Source organism: Canis lupus, chromosome 10 (genome assembly GCF_048164855.1).
Source record: "Canis lupus baileyi chromosome 10, mCanLup2.hap1, whole genome shotgun sequence".
NCBI classification, from domain to species: domain Eukaryota; kingdom Metazoa; phylum Chordata; class Mammalia; order Carnivora; family Canidae; genus Canis; species Canis lupus.
This window is the reverse complement of record NC_132847.1, coordinates 41,368,884-41,395,244: the sequence shown is the minus strand read 5'-3', so window position 1 is coordinate 41,395,244 and position 26,361 is coordinate 41,368,884. Positions and strand designations below refer to the sequence as shown.

General features: G+C 36.7%; 1 protein-coding gene across 2 annotated transcripts in view; it reads left to right on the top strand.

The window, feature by feature from the left end:
• Positions 1-26,361, top strand: part of MLLT3 (MLLT3 super elongation complex subunit) — a 277,556-nt gene that overhangs the window by 140,491 nt on the left and 110,704 nt on the right. For both annotated transcript variants that reach the window (XM_072841509.1, XM_072841510.1), the window contains exons 3-4: positions 17,334-17,416; positions 25,820-25,963. In XM_072841509.1, coding sequence (XP_072697610.1) covers positions 17,334-17,416; positions 25,820-25,963 — 227 coding nt within the window. The remainder of the gene's footprint in view (positions 1-17,333; positions 17,417-25,819; positions 25,964-26,361) is intronic.

The window sequence follows — 26,361 nt, the reverse complement described above, 5'->3', positions numbered from 1 at the left end:
TTGAAAAATTTGCTTATTAGCTTATTAATATGGTTTTTGTACCTCAATAATTTTAAGGCAAATGAAAATCCTAATAGTTAAATAATATTGGGGTTTTAAATATCAAAACAAATTTCTAGAAACATATATTTTGGTAGCAATAACACATTATCTAAATGAAGCTGGGATTAAAGCCATGGAGAGAGGACAGAGGCATTAAACTAAAATATAAAGTCCTAGTAAACCATATTTGTCAAGGAAACTTACAAATTTAGATCATTTATCTCAATAATGTAGCAGAATCATGTTATCCTACTCTTTTTTTTTTTTTTTTTTTTGAGGTCTTCATTTTCCTTGCTTTATGGTGATGGGACATTATATCCACATCCCAGAAGAGACCTGTACCCATAAAATCGTGGGAGGTATTCTTAAGGGCAGGAACTATGATTTTAATGTCTAACACCTACCTTTTGGTTAGTCAGAAATTTTGGCTAAATGGCATCTTTTCTTTGACTCCCATTTAGTGGAAGTATGTATAACTGTTGGCAAAATAGTCATGTGTTAAGACTAATGTTTGGTAGGAATTTAGCATTTACAAAATGATTTTCTTGTAACATACCTAAAATACTACACTGGATGTGCACAGTGATGCTTTTTGTTATTTTAGGGAATGAAGAATCTGGGGTAGAAAGAAGTTATGTAACATGGCTAAAGTTAGTTACTCCAGCTAGGAAATGTCAGAGCCAGGCAGAGAATGCAGATTTGCTAGCTCTAAATCTGGTTTCTCTACAGAATTCAACTATTAACATATTGGATTTTTTTTCCCCAATAGGGACGGATGTATAGTGGAAGGTATATATAAGTGGGAAACTTGGATCTCAGTTTTCCTTGACTTTTAAATATTTCACATTCTAGAAACTTTGCTCTTCTCTGAATTTCTCTTCAGTTAGCTTCACATGATTGTTTTAAACATTTTTTTTATTATAGTAAGAATTTTTGGTTTTTGTGGGAAAATGAGAAGACACAAATAAACACAAAGAAGAAAATAACTTTTCATCCAAGCATCCATCACAGAGTGCAGTGCATAGAAGCCATTAATAAATATCTATTGATTGAATGCCAGGAATTAGCTCCCTGACCTCTGGGTAAATTGCTTAAGTTGTCATATTCCATCTGTAAAAAGGGGAGGCTGGCAGGACTCTTGGGCTACTTATTTCCTTATGTTATGGATTTATGTGACATCAGCGATCTTTCAGAGACTCGGTGAAAGATGTTAAATAAATCATACCTTTATTATTATCTCAAAGGAAGAAATTATTTGAAATGTGCTGTCTTCTAAATATCTTACTGCTCTGTCATAAGTAGGAAAGAAAATGACTTATTTGCAGTGTATGGTATGTATTTATTTGGAGAAGTTGGAGTATATATGAGAGCAATTCTTTTTTTTTTTATGAGAGCAATTCTATTTATTTATAAATGAGTCATTATTATAAAACATTAAAAACTTCTTCTTGTGGTATTTCAAGTTCTATTGTTTGGTTTCCACCCTCTCTGACTCCAGATTATGGTCAGATGGACTTAGAATTACCCTCTCAGCATTTCTTCATTAAACAGAATAACAAGGAAAAGGAATTAATAAAGCTTATTTGCCTTCGTGATAGTCTTTTTCTGTTGATTGTATATGCTCCACAGGCCATGATACAAGTATGAGTGTATTAATTCACACGATTTACTTAATTCATTTAGGTGTTATCCTAATTAGACGTTATTGTCCACATAGGATATGACAACACATGAGGAAAATGACCTTTATAAAACACAGATATATGTTGTCTAATGATCAATTTAAATAAGCCAAGTTTTTCTCCAGATGGGGTTATAATGCTTCCATAATACTTAAGCATGATAAGCAACTTTTATTTTTCCTATTGTTTTAACACTATTTTTATACTTCACCCAAATTTTCTTATAACTGAGTTAGTATTTCCATCGTATAAATAGTGCACTTACAGAGAGAGATACATTCGTCCTCTTAATTAGATCCCCTGTTAGGATGGGTTGGGACTGGTGGCTGGACATTCAAGTCAATAAACAAAAAGAGTACTCTGGAATCATAAATTGCTAGTTCACTCTTGTAAATTTCATCTGTTTTTATATAAATGAATTAGGCTGTAATAGAATTCCACACAAAAATGAACTGAAAGGCTCTTAACAAAATTCACTTCTATTAATATTTGATATTTAATAAATCTAGGATTAATTTTTAAAGTGTGATATTAGTGATTCTAATGTGTAATTTTGCATGCAAGTTTCATTAGTTCCATTAAGAGGAGCAGTTCCCTGTAAAGGTTGTTTTGGGACTTAGCTCACCTTCATTCAGTTTTATAATTTATCTTTTGGAACTTAGTGAAAGTTACTATGATCACACTTTAAGAGGAGGAATTTTTCTTCTGATTTACACTGAATGAGTGAACATTAGCTAGCTCTTCAAGTTAGGGTCTTAATTATTCTCTTGTTTGACCTTTGCCTGTAACATTTGGTTTGAGTTGTGTTCTTCTCTTTGACTTTAAGATTCAACCACTGGCAGGAGCCTGATTTAATCTTTCTATTGAGCTGTTTCATCTCCTTGAATAGGGCATAAACCTATTCATCAACCTATCTTTCATATGGGCATGCTGTTCTGGAATACTATTAAGATTGAGTGCATTGTGGCAGGGTGCATTCCATTTAAAAAGCAATGTAATATGTTTCAGTGTGATTAAGAACAAGAGTGTTAGAAGTGCAATATATAGTAAAATCATAACACTCAAGGGCTTTTTACATAATGTGCTATTCCTAATGCGCAAACAGTTGATTTAATTTTTCACTTTAGCTTTCTAAGAGCATGGTGTTTCTCATAAATGCTGCCAGAATATTCTGATCTTTGATTCCTTAATACTTGAGTTGATACGCTGCTATAACTAAATTATATCAAGTTCCTGAGGAATCAAATTTCTAGTTTGATTTATACATGTAAAACAGGGTCTTCTTCAGTGGATTTTTAATCTGACTTCATAATTGAAATGGAAACAAGAAGATGAAAATCTAATTTGTAGAATTTTTTTTTTTTTTGTATGGGACAGCCTCTGTTAAGGAAATTAAATATTCACTTATTTATTGGTCTAATAAAAATAAAATTCTTCTTTAAGAAAAAGTCTTTACCAGGAAACACTTTTTAAACATTTGTGTGATTCTGATTCTGTTTTGGTTTTACTGTTCTTTTGTTTTGTTCCAATTTCCTGATTGTGTTATAGCAGATGAGGTGTTTAACTGATAGGTGTTTTATGCCTAAACAATGATATTGAAAAAGGACAGTGCATTTGCCCTCAAGTTCAGTAAGAAGTAGCACATAGGACTTGTCATCAGAATATTAGAATTTTAGATGTAGAAGCCACCTCTGAAGTGGAAAGTTTCCTTCTGTGACCAAGCAGATCTGGAGTGAGTGGTCAGAGGGACTCTCTAAAGGTCATATGGTGAGTTTGTGGTAGAAATGGAACCAGAATCATATCTCTTGAGTCCTTGCTAATTTTTCTTTTACTACACCACAGGACGCAAATTCAGATTACTTTTGTATTTTCTACTTGTTTGCTTTAATTGCAGTATTTTTGTGTTGCTGTTTTGTATGTAATACACAACCTTGGAAGCTTTGTTTACTGCCTTTTCACTATGTCCTAACTAGAGCTTTATGAGTTTGAAGTGAATGGACAGTGTAGACCAACTGCTAGTACTTTTAGTGGTGGATTGAGCTGAAGGAATTCCAAAAAGAAGACTATTTTCTTTTTTCATTTATCCCTGTTGAGAATCTGTAATTGCAACAGTAAAACCAAATCTAAGAATGTTCAATTAAACTGATTGTAAATATGTGTATTTGTGTTTTTTGGGGGGAGTGGGGGAGTGGCAGATTTTTGCAACAGTTCAAAATAAGTTCTTTAATACTTACAGTTTGTATTTGATTGCTGTCAGATAAATGGATGATTTCTAGTTTCCAGAAATTGTCTGAAGCTTGATAGGGATTATCTCATTTATGTCTTTAGCATGGATGATCTCTTAAAGCCTAAGGAACTCTGTGATGTAAGTAATAGCATTAGCTCTATTTTTATAACTGAGAGAACAGAATGTATGATTTGAGTTTCCAAGGTGGGATCTCTGAACCAAGGGATTCTTCTTAAAAGCTCTGGCTCTTGACCACTAAGCTCTGCCTCCACGCTACATAAAATTTCCTCTGCCACAAAATGCTGCCTGTTGTGAAACTAAAGATTTCAGCAGGTCCTTGGTTTAAGTTAGTAAACACTTTTATGATTCATACAATAAGCTTCAGTGGTTAACTTACTTGAGCACTTGCACGCTTATGTTTGGGGTATGGTGGCAATTTTAACCTTTAGCCTTCTTTTCCTCCTCTTGCTTCATAGTCTGTCCCAATTTTCTTTACTTCTCATTCTCCTTGGTTTATTTGAAGCAATGGTCAGTGTGCCTTGTGTGTTATTTGGATACCTTTGTTTCTGTACTCAAGAGTAAGTGATTCTCTATTATTCCCAAATGAGATTAAAGCTGCTAATCATTGGCTCCCAAATTCTTTACCAATATCCTGTTGTGGGTTTTTTTTTTTTTTTTAATCTTCCTTTTAGAAAATGTGATTATCTGGTATCTCAAGATTGAAAGGAACCATGAAGAGTTACCTAATTCAGTTATCCATCTAGTGGAGTATTTCTCATGCACATCAGCTTGTACTTTAATCTTTTCCTCATAAGCTTTTCCTAGAATCATTCATACTCATTACGATGTTTTCTTTTCTCTTTTCTTTTCTTCCATTCCTTTTCTTTCTTTCTTCCTCCCTTTTTAAAAAAGATTTTATTTATTTGAGAGAGAGAGAGAGCAGAAGCAGGGGGATGGGGCAGAGGCAGAGGGAGAGGGAGAGAGAGAAGTAGGCTCCCTCCTGAGCAGGGAGCCTGTTGTGGGGCTCAATCTCAGATCCCTGGGATCAGGACCTGAGCTGAAGGCAGATGCTTAACCAAGTCAACCACCCAGGTGCCCACAATGTTCTTTTCTTCCTGTTTTTGGGGGCACAATCATACTTGCTTTCTTTTAAACAAGCCAAAATTAAACCAATGACTGACTTTCTCTGCTGCTCCCTGGTTTGTCCCGTAAGCTTTTCAGTTTGTGGATTCTTATCCAGAATACTGGCTATTAATAGTTTTTGTGTTGGTTCTGATTTCATTTAAATTTGTACTTTTTCCTCCTACTGAATAATTCCTGGATTTCAGAGACCATGAAAGATACCATGCATTTAGCACTGCATCGGTTAATCAGAAGATATTTTACAAATTTTGACCTACAAAGAATAGTAGGAGCTGTTTTTCTCCTGTTCTTATCTCTTTCTGTTTAGCCCAAAGACATGTTAGAGCTACAAATCAAACTGAGATGTCAGTACAGCTCATTTTTATAGACAGGGTAGGCAGAAAATAGTAGATCACTACCATGTTTAGCAGGGTTAAGAAAAAACTTACACTCTGATACTAGATTTACTTTAATGATTTAGGTTAATTTTTATAATGTACTTTTGAGCAGTAGCGTCAGATTTTACTTAGCAGTGATTTACTTTTTTTTTCCTCACATAATCCAAAGGGACCCTAATACTGTATCTAAAATGCAGAATTGGCCTTTAGGCTGTTTAAATTTTCATTGTTTAGGGCAAACAGTGCTTTTGTGGAAGCAATATATACTCAAGGCTATAGGGTTTCCTGGAACATAGTTCAAAAACTTTTGCCTTAGAAGCGTAGTAATCGAAAATTTCCCTGTTTTATTTGAGGAGATTGAAATATTGTCAGGCCAGACAGGAACCACATTTCTGTACGCACAAGGTTGAAACCATTGCCATCATATGAGCTTCACCCTCATTCTGTCTTCATTTGTAATATCTAATGGAGCTTAAATCAATTAAGATACTTAGGATAGGCTATATCTGTGCCAAATGCTAAGGAGAAATACAAAGTAGAATCTACAAGATCTGAAGTTAAAATAGTTTTGATTCCTTCCCCAGAAGCATTTGTTTTTCCTACAGAAAGGGATAAAGCAAACATTAATTACCAAGTATTGAAAATGGTATTGTATGCTGTATAAGAAAAGATGGGCACAACATATTTCAAAGTGGCTCTTATATATAGACTGTGCACTTATTGAAAGAACATTTTTATTTCAGTTGAAAAACATCCCTTTTAAATGAGTATATATGTGTTTGAGAAAATTGTAAATTATTTTGAATGGCATCACCCTTGTATTCTTCCTTTCTCTCCTGACTTGTGTGATTGTTTTCCTTATAACACAGGTTTCCTCCCCTTGAGTAGACAGGTTTTCTTTTATGACCTTTCTGTTTCTCAAATTGCATTTAAAATCCACTACTTTTTATGGTTGGCATTCCTTAGTCTAGACATTTCCTTTTTTAAATTAAATTAAATTTTATTTATTTATTCATGAGAGGCAGAGACATAGGCAGAGGGGGAAGCAGACTCCCTCTGGGGAGCCTGATGCGGGACTCGATCTGGGGATTCTGGGATCACACACTGATCTGAAGGCAGATGCTCAAACACTGAACCACCCACACATCCCTAGATGCTTCCTTCTGTACTGCATGTAAGAACTCTTGAGATTTCAAGAACAGACTTAAAAAAATATATATATCATTTAAGATTAGGCCATGCAATTCCCAAGAATGATACCTACCTATAAAACCTTCCCAAAGAAGAATCATAATGAAGATTCTGTAAGTACATATGTTGTTCTCTTGCCAGTTTGTAGCATTAGGAGATTTTAAGATTTAGGAAATCATGCTGTGAAATCACAGTAGCCAAACCCATGTGGGTGTTAAGTGATGGTTTCAGGATAGAAGAGAAATCCAAGTAGGCGATGTTCAGGAAGGAGGAAGCCTCTTCACCTCAGAGAGAAAATCCAGGTAAGGGGCTAAGCAGCCCTGGAGGCTAACAGAAGGACAAATTTTCCTTGGGTTTTCTTATCTTCCTCTGTAAGCACCATAAATAGCATTTGTGTCCTGCCTATCCAACACATGCTCCTTTTCTTCTTTCAAGCCTCAACTTAAATGTCACCTCCTTAGAGAAGGGAATACTAATCTAAAATAAAAAGGAGCTCTCCATTCTCCTCGCATTTGCCTGTTTTATTTCCACTACTATAGCTCTTGTTACTCAAGACTTTCTCAGTATTTTCTTGTGTGTGTGTGTGTGTGTGTGTGTGTGTGTGTGTGTTCTCTCTTTGCTCCTTGCCCAACCTGTCTCTCATCAATGGATGTAAGTTTTATATGTGCAGAGGTCATGTCAGTTGTGTTCATTACTCTGTCTTGTCTCTAGCATAGAATCTGTACTTAGATGGCAGTGTATCTGGCTAAAGTGTCATCTGCTTGAGAGCAGGAATTCCACCTTAACTTTGTAGTCCTATGATTATATAGTTCCTGTTAGCTTGAATTAATTAGGCTAATAGTATTGAGAAAAAATGAATTACTATAAATCAGAAAATGGGATAATTTTATAACCGAAGACATTAAATGTATTTTCCCCCCTTTTATTTTTTTAATTTTAATTAAAAAAAAAGATTTTATTTATTTATTTATTTATTTATTTATTTATTTATTTATTTATTTATTTATTTATGATAGACATAGAGAGAGAGGTAGAGACACAGGCAGAGGGAAAAGCAGGCTCCATACTCAGAGCCTGATGTGGGACTCGATCCCGGGACCCCAGGATCACGCCCTGGGCCAAAGGCAGCGCTGAACCGCTGAGCCACCCAGGGATGGCTTTTTATTTTTAAAAAAGATTTATTTTTTGAGAGAGAGAGAACGCATGAGTGAGTGTGGAGTAGGGGGCAGTGTGGGGAGGGCAGAGGGAGAGGGAGAATCTCAAGTGGACTCCCTGCTGAGTGCAGAGCCCTACATGGGGCTTGATCTCAGGATCCTGAGATCACAACCTGAGCAGAAGCCAAAAGTCAGATGTCTAATCAACTGAGCCACCCATGTGCATTTTTCCCCCTTTAAATAAAAAGCACCAAGTTTAGTGACAGCTGGGTCAAATGTAGAACATGGGGTAAAACTTTGATGCCAGAGGCTGACCCAAGCAAGAGTTGTTTACTTCTGCAACATCCAGAAGTCATGAGGTGATTATTTTAGGAAAAGTGATTTTTCAATAGCTCTTTAGATATTTGGTTAAGTAATAAAAAGTCCTTGAGAAAGTGTGATGGCCAGCTTTTTGATGTAGCATTACACACTGAAATGAAGATGCTTTGGCCAGGTATTGAGAGGTTCTTAGTTACTTTTCAAGAAGATAATTTTCCACATACTAATGTTGCTTTTCTAGATGGACCTTCTGAAATACGGTATTCTGAAAAATATTTTGTCTAAGGTTTAACTTTAAACTTTAAAAGATTTATTTATTTGAGAGAGAGAGAAAGTGTACTCGAATGAGCACATCTGCACGCACGTGTGGTGAGGAGAGAGGAGAGGGAGAGAATCTCTAGCAGATTTCATGCTGAGCATGGAGCCCGACATGGGGCTCATTCTCATGGCTGAGATCATGACCTGAGCTGAAATTAAGAGTTAGATGTTTAACTAGCTCTACCACCCAGGTGGCCCTAAGGCTTAACTTTAAAAATGGTGATCACCTATGAGAAAGAAATCTTAAGATTTTTCTATTTGAACAATTCTCAATGAAGGAATTAGGTCTGTCTCAGGTTTCAGTTTGCCTGAAGATATACTTTTGCTATTTCCTGTCAAATTAGCCTGGAAATATATTTCCACTAGGCCAGTTTTTGATGCAGTGCCATATACTTAGTTATTATGAAGCAGGTTGGCAGAAGTATTGTCAATTTTAGTGAAAGATGTAAAATTCAGTATTTATATTTAGTATTTCCTACAATTCTTAATATTGTCTAGTTCAGGGCAACTTTTGTATTTGTTGGGTCATTTGTTATACCTTCCTTGAAGAAATGATTATGAAGTTATTCTTGTTTTAATATCACAGTTATATTCTCTGAAGGTGTAATGTATTGACTTAACTTCTGCTAGGTGAGCTTTGCTAACTGTGATGATGTAACTGCTCTGAAAGCTAAAAATGTGCATACATTAAAAAAAAACAATCCTCCCCTTTTTCCCTTTGGAGAGAGAGGCTAGAAATAGTCTAAATCTATAAGTAAAGATTCCATGTTACTAACAAATGAAGTCATTTTTATGTTCACCATTAAGATTTTTTCAACATGACCAATTTGGAGTCTTGAACTCTTTTTCCAAATCTGGGGGTTTTCTGTGACATTTCAAAGTTAGTGATCCCTCTTTTATATATGTGATTGATTTTTTGCCCACCTGAGCTTTCTGAGTGTATATGGTATGAGGTTCTAAGTATAAACATTATCCATATTGTCTGTTTTTTCATCATTTTCTGTGTTTCTGCTTATTTTTTTATAATAAATTTATTTTTTATTGGTGTTCAGTTTGCCAACATACAGAATAACACCCAGTGCTCATCCCGTCAAGTGCCCCCCTCAGTGCCCATCACACATTCACCCCCACCCCCTGCCCTCCTCCCCCTTCTACCACCCCTAGTTCGTTTCCCAGAGTTAGGAGTCTTTATGTTCTGTCTCCCTTTCTGATATTTCCCCACACACTTCTTCTCCCTTCCCTTATATTCCCTTTCACTATTATTTATATTCCCCAAATGAATGAGAACATAAAATGTTTGTCCTTCTCCGATTGACTTACTTCACTCAGCATAATACCCTCCAGTTCCATCCACGTTGAAGCAAATGGTGGGTATTTGTCATTTCTAATGGCTGAGTAATATTCCATTGTATACATAAACCACATCTTCTTTATCCATTCATCTTTCGATGGACACCGAGGCTCCTTCCACAGTTTGGCTATTGTGGCCATTGCTGCTAGAAACATCGGGGTGCAGGTGTCCCGGCGTTTCATTGCATCTGAATCTTTGGGGTAAATCCCCAACAGTGCAATTGCTGGGTCATAGGGCAGGTCTATTTTTAACTCTTTGAGGAACCTCCACACAGTTTTCTAGAGTGGCTGCACCAGTTCACATTCCCACCAACAGTGTAAGAGGGTTCCCTTTTCTCCGCATCCTCTCCAGCATTTGTGGTTTCCTGCCTTGTTAATGTTCCCCATTCTCACTGGTGTGAGGTGGTATCTCATTGTGGTTTTGATTTGTATTTCCCTGATGGCAAGTGATGCGGAGCATTTCCTCATGTGCATGTTGGCCATGTCTATGTCTTCCTCTGTGAGATTTCTGTTCATGTCTTTTGCCCATTTCATGATTGGTTTGTTTGTTTCTTTGGTGTTGAGTTTAATAAGTTCTTTATAGATCTTGGAAACTAGCCCTTTATCTGATACGTCATTTGCAAATATCTTCTCCCATTCTGTAGGTTGTCTTTTAGTTTTGTTGACTGTATCCTTTGCTGTGCAGAAGCTTCTTATCTTGATGAAGTCCCAATAGTTCATTTTTGCTTTTGTTTCTTTTGCCTTCATGGATGTATCTTGCAAGAAGTTACTGTGGCTGAGTTCAAAAAGGGTGTTGCCTGTGTTGTCCTCTAGGATTTTGATGGAATCTTGTCTCACATTTAGATCTTTCATCCATTTTGAGTTTATCTTTGTGTATGGTGAAAGAGAGTGGTCTAGTTTCATTCTTCTGCATGTGGATGTCCAATTTTCCCAGCACCATTTATTGAAGAGACTGCCTTTCTTCCAATGGATAGTCTTTCCTCCTTTATCGAATATTAGTTGACCATAAAGTTCAGGGTACACTTCTGGGTTCTCTATTCTGTTCCATTGATCTATGTGTCTGTTTTTGTGCCAGTTGTGTTTCTGCTTATAGTAACTGTTCCATTATGCTATTGAACTTTCCTAATGCCTTTGCTCATACCTAGCTTCCCATCCAGGCCTTTCTTCTGAACTGCCAAACTTGTTCCATCTCTTCCTTTGAAGTTCATAATAAAGTTATGTTCCATTGACTCAACTCCATTTCATAACTAATGGGCTGGGTTCAGAGACGAGAAGTGGTTGGAGGCACAGCTATAGCTCTTGGGAAGCCTAGAATTAAATAGGGGTGAGGATGGAGCTTGATAGTAGCATATATAATAGGACTAGCTAATAGGATCAATGAGAAAAGGATGAACCCAGAAGAGGAAAACTACCATTTTTGTTTTGCAGTATTGACAACGGGTGGGGGATTTGAGTTGGTCCTTGATTAGTGAGTCCTGAAGAGGTGGACAGGTATTCCATGTCTGTCCAGTTAAGTGTATCTAGCTTGTTTCTTCTTTTTTTAATATTATGTTTTTTTTTAATTTTTTTATTTTTATTTATGATAGTCACACAAAGGGGGGGGGGGCGCAGAGACATAGGCAGAGGGAGAAGCAGGCTCCATGCACTGGGAGCCCGACATGGGATTCGATCCCAGGTCTCCAGGATGGTGCCCTGGGCCGAAAGGCAGGTGCCAAACCGCTGCGCCACCCAGGGATCCCTAGCTTGTTTCTTGTGAAAGTTAATTGGACAGTTATCTTGTGTGGCCACAGTTCTTTATTGCATGTGAAGCAATTAGGTTTTTAGAATTGCGTTTGAATTAAAAACAACCACCAGGGCAGTCCTGGTGGCTCAGAGGTTTAGTGCTGCCTTCAGTCCAGGGCCTGATCCTGGAGACCTGGCATCAAGTCCCATGTGGGGCTCCCTGCATGGAGCCTCCTTCTCCCTCTGCCTGTGTCTCTGCCTCTCTGTGTGTCTCTCATGAATAAATAAATAAAATCTTTAAAAAAGATAAAAATTAATTTAAAAAAAAAAAACAACCACCAGCACCACAAGGTAAAAATCTTACCAGTGGATCTCAAAAGTTGCCTGATGTTACCTTTAGTCCTTTTTCAGGGAAACAAGGAAAGGAGGAAAATATTTTTTTGTTGTTTAGAAATACCTGTTTTGAAATGGGCTAAATAGAAGCAATGGCAGCATCTTTTGTGTGTGATCTTGTGTGTATGCTTATAAAAACAAAAACCCCAACTGTCGATATTTGCTCTTTTTAAGATGTCTCAAGTGTAAATGCTTGGCCATGATCAATGGCAGTGGGGTGCTTAGACTGCTAGAGCCTAGCCCCTGGACTTGTAAACGCTCCCACAGGACAGTGGAGGGCAGAGACATAGGCCAAGCAGCACCCTATTTCACTGCTCTTGGGGGCTTTAAAGATGGCAGACTCAGCAGGAGTGGAAGTAGTCCAAAATGCTCAAACTGGAAGGGACATTTATCACAAAGCATTGGTAATAACCAGTCTATATATAGAGTTTGGTGTGTTTCCTTCCTGAAGGGCTCTGCACAGTAAATAAAGTAAAACCAATAATTATCAATGGTCAAGTAGCCATGTCCTGAACAGAAGTATTCGGATGGGCATAAATCATAGTGTCTAAGCAGACAGACTGGAGAGAAATCTACCAGCTGTTTTCCTAAGGATTAGGGAAAAAAACTATTGCTTAATGATATTTTTTTAAAGCCTTAAGTGACGGTCTTATGAATCTGTAAGAGCTTCTTCTTTTCTTTTTTTTTTAGTGCTAAAAAATATAATCTTTTAATTAAGTTTATTTTGTCTGTATATAAACTTTATGATATAAGCACAAATTTATTTTTTCATCTAAGAGGTATTTATTTCCCCTGTACCAAACACAGATTTTTTTTTTTTTGAAGCCTTTTCTCCTAAGGGAAGAATATTAAAAATCTTGGGTAATGAGTAAGGTTTGACTTACTCTGCATTAACTAGAATATGACCTATTTTCCCCCTTTTCTTCCTTGTGTGCATTTTTTTGCTCAACTTAAATAGGTTAATGGTCAATGTATATGGATAGTGTTGTACTAAATATATGGGTAGTGTGCCTACTTTTGAAAAGCTATTTTAGGAGAAAGAACCCATTATTTATTATTTACATACACTTTGGGCTGTTCCTCTCAGGCATGAGTGTTGTGTGCTGGTAGACCTTCATGATGCATGTGATTACTTGGAAAGAGAATGCTTTGGAAATGTCTCTTAGAGCCTTGGAATACATGAGCAGTAGTGTGTGGAAGGAGAGCAGCAGGGGACATGCTATTTATGGCTCTATAATGTCAGTTTCAAAATGACCCTGGGAATCTTGTGGCTCGATTTGTTAACTCAGTTTCTTGAGGTTTGGTACTATCAGAATTAGAACCAGTTCCATGTTGAGTATTTGGTTTTTAAGAGAAGGCTCCTCTGTGACAACACTTTCTGTCACTCACCTATACCAATCTTTTAGAAGTTCATGTTGACTTTAGGAAGTGGGAGTTTGGAGAGGAATTTGAGTGACTAGGAGCAACTCATTGCTGCTCCTGGAAAGCAACTTATCTAACAATGGAAATCAGTGAAGGATGGCCTGTATCTTAAAAAATTTCAATTCAATAAACATTTGTTGCTTTACCGGGCTCAGTGTTAGTGCCCAGAGTTACAGATATGAGTAATAATGGGGTTGCTGACCTCAAGGTGCTCTATGTAGTGGAGGAGTCTGAGAGGCGAGTGAATGTTATCTGACAGTCTGATAAATGCTCCAACCTGATAAGTGCAACAAGAGAAGCTTGGAAGAGGAACAAGGGAGACACTCTGAAAGAGCTAACATCTGGGCTGGATTTTGACAAGAATAAAGAGCTTCCAGTGATTTCTACTGAATTAATTTGTATAGTTTCAAGAAGGGATGTTAATCCTCCCATTTTACCCTCACCTAAAAAAATTTGATGGCTTTCCAAAGATGAATGTCCCTTTAATAAGTTCTGTAAGTTTTATTACATAGATCTTAAGATTATCTAATTCTCAAACAATTGCAAGGAAGAATGAGTTGAAGGGTTTGGGATGCTTAGATCTTATGTCAGTGACACAGTGGTCAGTGATGATGGAACGGGGATTCTTAATGAAGAAGTTTGGCTGAGTGACACAAGGAGATCCCAAAGGTGGTCCTGTTAGTTTAACAATAATTCCTTTATGTCTAATGTACTATCCCTACTGGCTAAGATGTTTCTTAGTTTGAACTCCTGTTTCTTTATAAGAACTAGGTTAGAAACTCATGTTAATGATTTAGGTTATAAGATACTTGAGTAAATAACTACTTCCAAAAAAAAAAAAAAAAACTACTTCCCCTAATTTGGCATTCTTCAGATTAGGACTATAGATTTATATTCGTATTGCTACTGATTTTCTGGCATGTTTACTGTGTATAAAATTTCCTGTTGTTTGCCTCTAATTAGGAACTCAGGGTGCTTCTACAGACATTGTTTATTGTTATTTATGAAAATATTGAATTTGAAAATAATTGGGGTATGCATTGGTAAATAGTTTCATATAAACCAGACTTTTAAAAAAATAAACCAGACTTTTATGGAATATTAATACGTAACAAATCATTTCCTTTAGAGGGTGGGAAAAAAATCTCAAACTTTCAACTAGAAGATGTGCTCACTAACAGCTGTTTCCTATAATAGAAGCAATTTGCATGCAGAATAGAGAAAATGAATTCTACAAAAGGGTGTACGGAGGAGCAGCTTTAACTTGCTTGGCATGTACAGCAGTGCACAGAATAAACTTCCTTCAAATGACATTGGCATGATTAATCCCAAACGGCCTGGACACTGAAACTGCAGTGTGGCAGAGAGGCTTTGCAGTCTGGAAATGTCATGGGTGTAATATGAGCCTTCAGTTTGGGGTGGGGTGGGCATTGCTCAATGCTTTTGGTGGTGTACCCCCTCCCAAGGGTCCAGGATATTTGAATATTCATGACAGGTTGGCAGGTGGTTAGTGGATACATGACTGAAGCTACTCTGTTTTGCTTTTTCATTTTTTTATTAGAGACACTTGTAAGATCAGGTGAGATTCTTCATTCCTGATTTGTTTCTGATGTCTGTTTAGGGAAGGATTCCTGAGATGGGTTAAAAGTGATGTCCAAGTGTTAAGATCTTATCTTCAATATATGTCTTTATAGCCATAGTTGTCTAACCAACTTTCGTGTACATCATCATCATTGTATAGAAGAAAAATGCCTTACGCTTAAATTTCTAGACCTACATAGTCTTGCATCTTTTTTTTCTTAAGATTTTATTTATTTATTCATGAGAGACAGAGGGGGAGAGAGAGAGAGAGAGAGAGACAGAGACAGAGACAGAGACAGAGACACGGAGTGAGAAGCAGACTTCATGGAGGGAGCCTGATGTAGGACTCAATCCTGGGACTCCAGGACCACCCCCTGGGTCGAAGGCAGGCGCCAAACTGCTGAGCCACCCAGGGGTCCCCAGTCTTCTTGCATCTTGATGGCCATGCTTATCATTGGGTGGATGGTTTGTGTTCTCTCTCTCTCTCTCTTTGAAAGAGTGAGAATGAGGTGGGAGGGGCAGAGGGAGAGAGAGTATCTTAAGCAGGCTCCATGCCCAGTGCAGAGCTGGACATGGGGGCTCTGTCTCACAGCCCTGAAATTATGACCTGAGCTGAAACTAAGAGTCTGATGCTTAACTGACTGAGCCCCCCAGGTACCCCAGTAGTGTTCCTTTTTAAAGGGAACGGAAATAGAAGCTGTCTGGAAGATTCTTAGTCCAGGGGCCATGGACCTGAGTCTTATATTATCTAAATCCAGGGCTCTACTTATTGCCTTCTGGTTTCATCCAAAAAATTTACATGAGAATTGGATATTTCACAGATTAGATATCCTGCCTCACTTCAGTCCTTTTTGAGAATGTGTGTGTGCCAGGATCTGTGCTGTGTCTTTTATATCCATCACCCTCTTTAATCCTTACACTGTTGGAAAGAAAACCCAACATTCAGAGAATTGAAGTAACTTTCAATAACCAGCGGTAGCCTGGTTAGTCCAAGGTGGAGCCCGGATTAGCACCCACATGTGCCAGAGCCACTGACACTTGATATTCACTCTGTTCCTGAGGTAAATGTTTCCGTCCTTGAAGATTGGAAGGAAATTACAGATGAGATTCCTGAATATATGGTAATGGGGAACTCTGTTGAGTGTCAAACCAGTGATTCAGACAGTTAATGCTTTGGGAGGGTTAAAAGGAGAAGAGATGATGGTACTTTGTGGTCTGGAAAGGCCACAAAATTTGTGATGAAATTTGAATTTGAGCTAGGAGAAGATACTAACAGTCATATCAAAGTGTGATGCAGAGAATGACAGGAGGACGAGACACAGTTGGGAAATGCTGGTCATATTTGGGGGAAGTTGGTGCACTTGAATGTAGCATAGGAGGATTGATGGATGACACAAGAGGAAGGCTGAAAAAGTGTGCTGGAGTGCTGCTGCAGAGGACTGGAGCTGCCACATGTGTCACCTTAATGTTCAGCATGTACATTTTTACTTCTTTGTGACACTATCGAATGCAGTCTTAAGTAGAATCATTTGAGTTGGCTTGTGACTGATTTCAATTTAATTGATATTCTAGTGATATGAAATTATATTTAGTTTCTTTAGGATGTCTCTCATTTCCCAAGAACTTGTCTATATAGTCTGGCCTAATTCTTTTTTTGGGCGGGAAATTTGGGATAGTGACGTTATGGGCACTAATGACACTGGGAGACTCTGGACTTGGGATTTTATTTTATTTTTTTTAAGATTTTTTTTATTTATTTATTCGAGACACACACACACACACACACACACACACACACACACACACACGTAGAGGGAGAAGCAGGCTCCATGCAGGGAGCCCGATATGGGACTCGATCCTGGGTCCCCAGGATCAGGCCCTAGGCTGAAGGTGGTGCCAAACCGCTGAGCCACCCGGGCTGCCCAGGACTTGGGGTTTTCTAAGGAAGGAGGGTGTCCAGCCACTTTTTGGCATAGAAATCAGGATATCTCCAAAAAGTAAGGGATTTAAGGGGTGAGGTGATTTACATAAAAAACCTGACATAAATAATACTTTTGTTAGGAAGGTTTCAAGCTTTGGGGCATAAGGAGCTATCATCAATTTCCCTAAAGCTTTAGGGCAGGGAGAGAACAACTGCAGTCAAGTTATTAGTGATCGTGATTAACTGCTGAGATGCTCCCCCATCAAGATTTGAGCAAATATCTTACAGATTTGCTTTACCTAGGAAAATTATTGTAGATTCTGGAGAAGTAAAGGATAGTTCAGAGATGCAGATGGGGCAGATGCAGATAGGCTGTGAAAATTGAGCATGATCTAGATAGCAGAATGGCATTTTTTTTTTTTCAAAAGAAAGAAGAATGTCTTTTTGTATTTTATTCTCTTCTCACCTATTTTCTCTTTTTTAATGTTGCAGTGTGCAAAGATCCACCTTACAAAGTAGAAGAATCTGGGTATGCTGGTTTCATTTTGCCAATTGAGGTTTATTTTAAAAACAAGGTATGTAATCTTTACCCATTAATCTTTCAGTGAAAGATCCTTCGTTAAACAAATGATGTTTAAAATAATTTTGATTCATAAACACTTCTATCACTAGATGATTTTAAATAAAAGTTAAATTTGTCTTCTAGGAATTTTGGCTGCTGTTACCCTTAATTATAGAGGAAGTGGCTAAAAAAGATAATTTCAATTATCTGAAGCCAGATTACATGAAATTCACTGAACTTTTTAAGAGAAGAATGACTACCATTTGAAAAAATATATGTTTGTAAAACAGAAAAGAGAAATTAGATTCTTTCAGTGAAATACTCCTTTTCTCATTTTCATATTTTTAGAATTTTAGACACTTGCAGAGAATAATCTCTCATTTATCTTTAGCTACCACACACGCACAGCATACATATACAATTATATCAACTTGACATATTATGGATTCTACTGGATTTAAAAGTATATATGTAGCAAAACACACAGACTATATGATATTGGACAAATTGCTCAACCTATGTGGGGTTCACTTTTATTATTTGTAAAATGGGGATAGGATAAGAGTATTTACCTCATAAGAGGGCTAGGAGGATTATATGCCATATGTCTATGTAAAATATTTAGAATAATGCTTCATGTATAAGTAAGCCCTTAGTAAATGCTACTGATTACCTTTCTCAATAATACCACTGAAATGTTCACATGTTTTTTTATCAAATTAGAATTTGTTGAGATGCATTATGTCTGTTCATGTGATAAAACTTTACATTGACGTATTGATTTTTTTTCTCATTTCAAATTGGATTTCTCTAAAACTAGCTTTAAGTTTCTTTTTTTAATTTAAAAAATCGAGATATAATTTACATATCATAAAATTCATTTTTTAAAAAGTGTACACCTCATCGGGTTTTAGTAAATTGTGCAGACATCACCACTATCTAATTCTATGACTTTCTGAGGATTTTCATCACTCCATAAGGAAACTCTTTACCTATTAGCAGTCACTCATTCCTTCCTCCCCCAGCCCCCAGCAATGATTAATCTACTTTTCTCATTGTAATTTCCTAATCTGGTGATTTCATATAAATTGAATCATACAATATGTGGTCTTTTGTGCCTGGCTTCTTTCATGTTGTATGCCTTTAAGATTTATTTATATTATAGGATGTATCAGTATTTACTATTTTTTTTAAATAACTGAATAACATCCTATTGTATAAATACACCACATTTTGTTTATTAATTCATAATTTGCTGGCCATTTGACCTTTTTCCCCACCTCTGGCAACTGTGAATAATGCTGTTGTGAATATTCATATACAAATTTTTGTGTGGACACAGGTTTTCAAATCTCCTGGGTATATACCTAGGTGGAGTGGTTGGGTCATATGTAACTCTGTATTTAACTTTTTGAAGAACTGCCAGCTGTTTTCCAAAATGACTGTACTATTACACATTCCTACCAGTACTGGTGGGAAGGATCCAGTTTCTCCACGTCCTGGAAAACATTTGTCATTTTCCATTTTTAAAATTATAGTTATCGTGGTACATGTGAAATGGTTTTGATATGCATTTGCCTGATGACTTATGATTTTGAATATCTTTTCATATGCTTATTGTCCATCTGTTTATTTTCTTTGGAGAAATGACTCTTTAAATCTTTTGCCCATTTTTTAATGTATTGATTTTCAATTAAAGTGGTTGTGTTTATGGGAAGGAACAGAGAGCCTATCTCTCCACCCATCCTTGTTTTCAATATTCTACAAGTTTAATTAATAAAGATCACGTGGTGCTTTTCTTCCCTCTTGTCACACACATCCTGTGTTTTATTTCATCTAGGCATTGGGCTGCCCGTAGGAAGAGTCTAGACTTTTAAGCCAGAAAAGGTGTTGTTTCAAAGAAATTAGGGGCTAGAAATGATCTCTTGTGGGAGGATCATAATGGCTATACCATTCTATTCCCATCTCCTTAAGTCAACTTAACTGCATTGGCTTCTGTTTGGAAATAATGCTGTTATAATGAAGCATCTTCTTTCCTTTATTTTTACCTTTTCTGGTCATTTTGAAAGGCTGTCTGTTCAACAACAACAAAAAAATATATTTTCTAAATTGCCTAATCTAAATCCTTATTCAGAGAAATAACCAGAATCTCCCTACATACCTCACACATGTGCGTGCACACACAGGTTCAGGTTCAGTCTTCTTGGCACTTTAGTTAGTCATTCTTATGGCTAATCTTATTGACTCATTTTGTGAGGAATTGTAGTTTATTTAAAGGAAGAAAGAGGCACATGAGATGGAAAGCAGTAATTCCTTTGGGGCCATTATGAAATAGACACTTGAGCTGAACACCATTAAATAGATTTCCTGTTTAGCATCCATGTTAGTTTTACTTCAATTTTCCAGTTTTAGATTTTCTTTAAGATTTTATATTTAATAATGGCTGCTATTTTTATAGGTACACAATGAGACATCTATATTTTAGTGTTTGTAATATGAAAAAGTAGGATGCACTTAATTGGTCCTATGTAGAAATGTGGATCAATAAATGGTGGGTTAGTAATACATGGAATGCTATCTAGCAGTTAATATAGCAACATGGATAAGTCTCAAAAATAAGAATGATGACAACTTAAAAGTTACAGAAGTATATGTATATGGTTATGATACCATTTATATATGTTTTTATAAGCCACTGAAGCTGAGAATAAATAATGTTCTAGAAATACACATAAGTAGCACAAGAGTGTGAATTGAAATGACAGCATAAGAACTAAGTAGCATTGGTTACTGGGGAGGAGAGAGTGAGTGAGCAGCTTATATTTATAAAATTGTATCCTTCAAAGAAAAGGTAAACACAGTGAAAGCATTAACATCTGTTTAATCACAGTGAAAGGTACATGGGGTAGTATTTGAGGTTATTTTCTGTATGTTATTAATTTTTTAATTAAAAAATTATTGCTTTGTCATCTCTTTTCATTTATCTTGTTTGTGTGTGGTTGTTTTTGTTTGTTTTGTTTTTTTTACAAACCAAAGTTTTGCCGTGTTCTCTGAGCCTTATATATTTCTCATTTCTCTTGCTACTGAAATGATCTGTGGATAAAAATTAAAGAGTCTGGGCTATTTCTCCAGAATGTACATTGTATTTCTTTTGGGTTTTTATCATTTTATTCTTCCCTGGAGTTTATTGAACTCTGTCTTGAAGAATGAACAACCATTACAATCATGATTTATGGAAAGTATTGTTCAGAGTTTTCAGAGGAGATGAAAGAAAGCTTGCAAAAAGACTTCCATGTGATCTTGGAAGAGTCCTACTGCATATTAAGAATGATATCATCCTGTTCTCAGGTCCATCTCCATCCTTTTACCTTCCCTGCTTCCAATAAGCCTTTTTTTCAATTTTGCTTATATATTTGAGAGGTCAGATAGAAGGGGAGGTGCAGGGTCTGTCAGTGCTGCTTTTGAGTTTGTGCATGTTTATTCTGTCTTACTTTGCATTTGTGTTCAACAAAACAAACCTATGTATGAGAATTATGAGTGTTACGGAAACTTTAAAACAGTAGGCACACTAAAACATAATTGACTATGCTATGATTATGATCTTAGCATTTTAGGTTGAAAGGATCCCCTGCTTCTCTCTTCCATTCTGTCCTCAGAGGGAGGTACCTGAGTAAATGTCAAAGATTGAAGCAGAATGAGAGGGACAATTTTATATAGCCAAAACCATATTTCCATCCCTAGGAGGAAATACATTAGCTTTATATATGGAATAAGCGCATACTTCCTTGTTCATAATTTGAGAAGAATCTTTCCTCAGGAGCATAGATTGACATAATGTTGAAGTCTGTCCTCCAAGAAAGAGATCAGTTGGCTAGAATGTAAGGTTTGTGAGTACTTTTTCCTTATTCAAGTGAAAAAAACTCTTTAAAAGAAAATTGCACTCAGGATTTGTAGATAGTCACTATAGTCCTGACCCTTAGTTTTATGGAAGAGTGATTTTTTTAAAACTGTTGTGAAGTGATTGTTATCCATTTTTTTTTCTGCTAGTAATGATTTATATTCATCAATATATTTTTATCTTTAAAAAAGCATTCAGGAGTATATTTTTTTTACTCCATTTAATCATTATTATTAGTATTTGATACAGCCTTTCCTGATTCCCCCCATGCATTTGCACAGATAAAATCTATGTCAAGTAGAGATTGGCAGGGGTATAATATATCATACTTTAATATTTTCTGTGACTTACCTTACTCTACTTGGCAGTATTTTCCAAATCTGTATTTTTAAACATCTGAATGGTAGTCAATGATAAGATGTACTCACTTGAAGATCATTTCAGTTTTTTTTTTTACCATTACAAACAGTGCTACCATGAACATTTATCATCTATATCTATCTTTGCACACATATTTGAATATATCTGTGGAAGAGATTCTTAGAATTACTGGGTTAGCATGTTGATAGATACTGCCAAATTGTCTTCCCAGAAGGCCTTACAAATTTACGGTTCCAATTACAAGGCAGAAAACAGCCCTTTTGATGTTTTTAATTAAATTCTAAGGTTGCGTTGACTGTTTTACAGTTTAGAGGAGAGGCAGGTAAGTAAAAACTGATCATAATTCAATGTGATAATCACATGAATAACGGAATGCTATACAAGGGATGTCTAATACGGGTTGGATTGGAAGTATTAGGAAGACTTTCCAGTGGATTTCATATTTTAGCTGGGTTTTGAATAATGAGTGCATTAAGCAAGCAAGAGGGGGAGGTGTGTTGGGAGAGAAGACAGTGTAGGCGTAGGGAGCAGTACATGTGAAAGGCAAAATGAATGAGATAATGCGAACTACTGGGAACTGAAAGTGCTTCAAAATTATGGGAGCACAGGGTGTCAGAACAAAGGAAATGCAAGGAAGGTATTAAAGGACTAAGATGGTTATTCTAGGGAAGTGGGATTTTATCCTTTGGAAAATGATGAGTCATTAAAGGCATTTATATCAATGAAAATATGTAATCTGATTTTTGTATTGGGAAGATCACTGTCTTGTCATTGTGGGAGATAGAATGGGGTGAGTTCAAAAATAGGGGATATGACAAGGTAAGGAATGATGAAGGCCTAAGCTAAGGCAAGGGTGTGGCGACTGGACAACAGGATTGGTTTGAGAATTCCTAAGGGGAGAATATTAAATAGAACTCAGGAGACTATTTGAGTGTGATGGATGAAAGAGGAGGAAGAGCTGGGTATGTTTTTCTGTATTTTAACCTTGATAAGAAATTACAGTTTCTGTTTGCCACAATATATAGAGTATAGGAGAAAGGACAGATGAAGATAACCTCAGGTTAAGATAATCCATGACTTTGAGGTTGCTATTGGTCCACTTAGTGGAGCTGTGAGCAGACTCCGGAACATGCGTATATGGCAGTCGAATGCAAGCTGGGCTGGAGGTATAAAGACAGGGGAGAGAGAAGTGACTCCCTGTGAATGGGTATCAGCTCCGTGGGGAACTTTGTCTAAAGTTAAAGGAAGTTTAGGGGTTAGTGAAGAAAGATGGGAAGCCTGGGAAGAAGAATAGGAAGGAATGTCAGTTAAGTGTGGGGAGAACTGGGAGAGAAGGGTATCCTGATGAAAGAGGGAAGGAGCAGGTTTCATGCCAGCTTGCTAGTGGGCAAATGAGTGGAGACTGATTTCTGTGGAAGTCTGGGTGAAGAGATGGAAACTGAATTTGTAGCAGGTAATGCCTACATTTTGACAGTTTCAGGTGCTGAGACTTTTGAGTCCAAAGAAGTAGATTTAAATCACCTTGTTTCATTAGAATAGTAATGTAACATTCTTTTTTTGAATAAAAAAATTTTTTTAGAGAAGTGAATTAAGGGGGTGGGGGCAGAAGGAGAGAGAAAAATCCCAAGATGGTTCCTCACTTAGTGTGGAATGCCACATAGGGCTCAATCTCATGACCCTGAGATCATGAGCTGAGCTGAAATCAAGAGTCAGATGCTTAACTGGCTAGCCACCAGGTGCCCCACAAATGTTTTTTTTAAAGAAAAACATTGCTTTATTTGACTGTATAAAATTTGAATATGTTATATATTAAAAAACATGAATACCTCATACATTGCTATTGAGATTTTAAAATGGTGCAGTCACTCTGGAAAACAGTAAGGTAGTTTGTAAAAATGTTAAACATGGACTTACCATATGACTCAGAAATTCTACCCACAAGTGTATACCCAAGAGAAATGAAAATATGTATCTGTATAAAAACTTATACATAAATGTTCATACCAGCACTATTCACAGTGGCCCAAAAGAAAACATACATATGTCTATCTACCAATAAGTGGATAAACAAAACTGGTATACCCATACAATGGATTAGTATTGAGCCATAAAAAGGAACTAACTACTGATATATTACAGCATGTATGAACCCTGGAACCATCATGCCAGATGAAAGACAACAGTCGTAAAGGATTACATATTGTGTTTATATTTTATATATGTTCATATATTTGTATGAAATGTCAACTCCACAGGATAGGCAACTTTAGAGAAACAGAAATAGATTAGTGGTACAAGGTGATGCAGAATCTAGGGGAAGGGAAATGACTACTAATGTATTTGAGTTTTATTTCTGGAATGATGAGAAAGTTCTAAAAATAGGTGGTAATGATTTCCTAATTCTGTGAATATACTAAGAACCTCTAAATTGCATATTTTAAAAGGGTGGATTTTATGGCATGTGACTTATTTCTCAGTAAAGCTGTTAAAGATCATCATAGTGGCCAAGCTAGTGACAAATGAAAAAAATTGTTAACACTTCAAAGAGATGGTTAATATTTGTAACATTAAAGGCATTTTTTATATAAAGTAATGTAACAAATTCTAGTGCTTTAATTTCCATATCTGCAAAGCAGGGCTCACTGGTGACCTAGAGGCAAGCTATGAGAATTAAATAACTGTTAACATTCCTATTAGTTATTGCTATTATCCTTAGTTTTCATTGCACCTGGGATACTTAAGAATCAGTATGTAGAGAGGTTTAAGTGTTTAGCTAACTTAAGTATTGTCTCAAGAGTAGAACTGGAGTATTGTGAAATTCTGATGATTGTGTTCTCATGGATCTAATGCTATTTCATCTTCCTAGTTCATTTCACAGATATTTACTGCATTTCTGCTATGCACAGGTGCTAAACTAGTTGTCAAGGGTACAGTGATGATTCCATCATTGTTTCTACTTTCAAGAATCTTATGATTAAGCAGGATAAAGGGAGATGATAGGACGGTTACCCAAAGATATGACAAGGGGGAGAGAGTTGCTCACAGAGCAGAAGAGAGGCAATGGGAAGTTGGGAGTGGAGTTCCAGGAATCTGTCCCTCAGTGAACCCTGAACAGAGAAGGAAGAGTATAATTTATCCAGGTGACAAAGGTGGAGGAATGGAGGTGGGTAATGAGGGTGGTAATGTAAAGCAAGGGTGAAACCCAAAGTTAGCCTAGGACAGAGTAAATACCAGGAACAACCAACAGCCTATTGCCCAAACCATAAGATAGGTGGAAGCAGTGTGGTGGGATAAAGAGCCAAGAGCCCGGTTCTGAAAGCCATTATGAGGCATTCAGGTGAGCTTTGATTTTTATCCTAATGGCAATCGGAAGCTTTTGAAATTTTAATCGAGCTGTGAAATGGCTAGATTTTTGCTTCATATAGATAATTTTGAGTACTCAATGAAGGAGGAATTGAAGATAAATCTGTCCTGAATTTTTTTTAAATGAGTTCTTTTTTTAAAAAAAAAAAAATTCATTTATTCATGAGAGACACAGAAAGAGAGAGAGAGGCAGCAACACAGACAGATGGAGAAGCAGGCTCCATACAGGGATCCCGACGTGGGACTCGATCCCGGGTCTCCAGGATCATGCCCTGGGCTGAAGGCGGTGCTAAATCACTGAGCCACCCAGGCTGCCCTCTCCTGAAGTTGAAAGACTTACTGGAGGGAGGAGTTTATTGTAGTTTGGGCAGTGATTAAGAATATAGATTAGAGGGTTGGTTTGAGAAATGTTTAGCCGAGAAAATGGCAGTTGTCGATGATGGGTGTAGGGGGTAGAGTGGGAAGGGAAGGAAGTGGCTTCAGGGCTATCTTAGATTTCTAGTTGGGTGGCTGTGTTGGTGGTGCTATACCACTTGAGATACTGCAGGAAAAACGATGACTTTATTCTTTTAGAAAATAGACTGATTCATCAGGTATTTCCATTTGGCTTTGTAGATAATTCCATGATAATTTTCTTCTTCCAGGACTTTGACACTATAGCTGTTGGATATCTGGGTCTTTTTTGTTCCTTAGGAAACATAAAACTTTGCTTTTAAAGTTTATATATCTTAACTCTCTCTTTTCTCTCTTAATTTTTTTTTTTTTAATCTCTAGGAAGAACCTAAGAAAGTCCGCTTTGATTATGACTTATTCTTGCATCTTGAAGGCCATCCACCAGTGAATCACCTCCGCTGTGAAAAGCTAACTTTCAACAACCCCACTGAGGAGTTTAGAAGAAAGTTGCTGAAGGCAGGAGGGGTAAGTGGCACTGCCTGTGAAAAGCCTTCATATCAAAATCTAGTTGCTAATTTGTTGAGAAGTATATGCATGTTTTGAGAGAGGTAAAAGAGAGGAAGGACTTTAGTAACTTAAGCTGTGGGCTCCTGGTTTGGGATGAAGAGGTAAGTAAACACGAATATTTTAAGTAGGTATGAATCTGAAATTACACTGTTGGTTAGAATAGTTTGATAGTCTGTGCAGTTCAAATCTATTTTAGCAAAAAGCCAAAGATAATAAACTTACCTCAATTAAGTAAAGAAAAATGTCTGAAGTTTATCTTATCGATTTATAGAAACTCTTAGGTAAAACTGAAAGTCATGTTTAAAGTTAAATAAAAGAGACCATTGTCCAGATTTTCTTGGGAAAAATTAATAGAA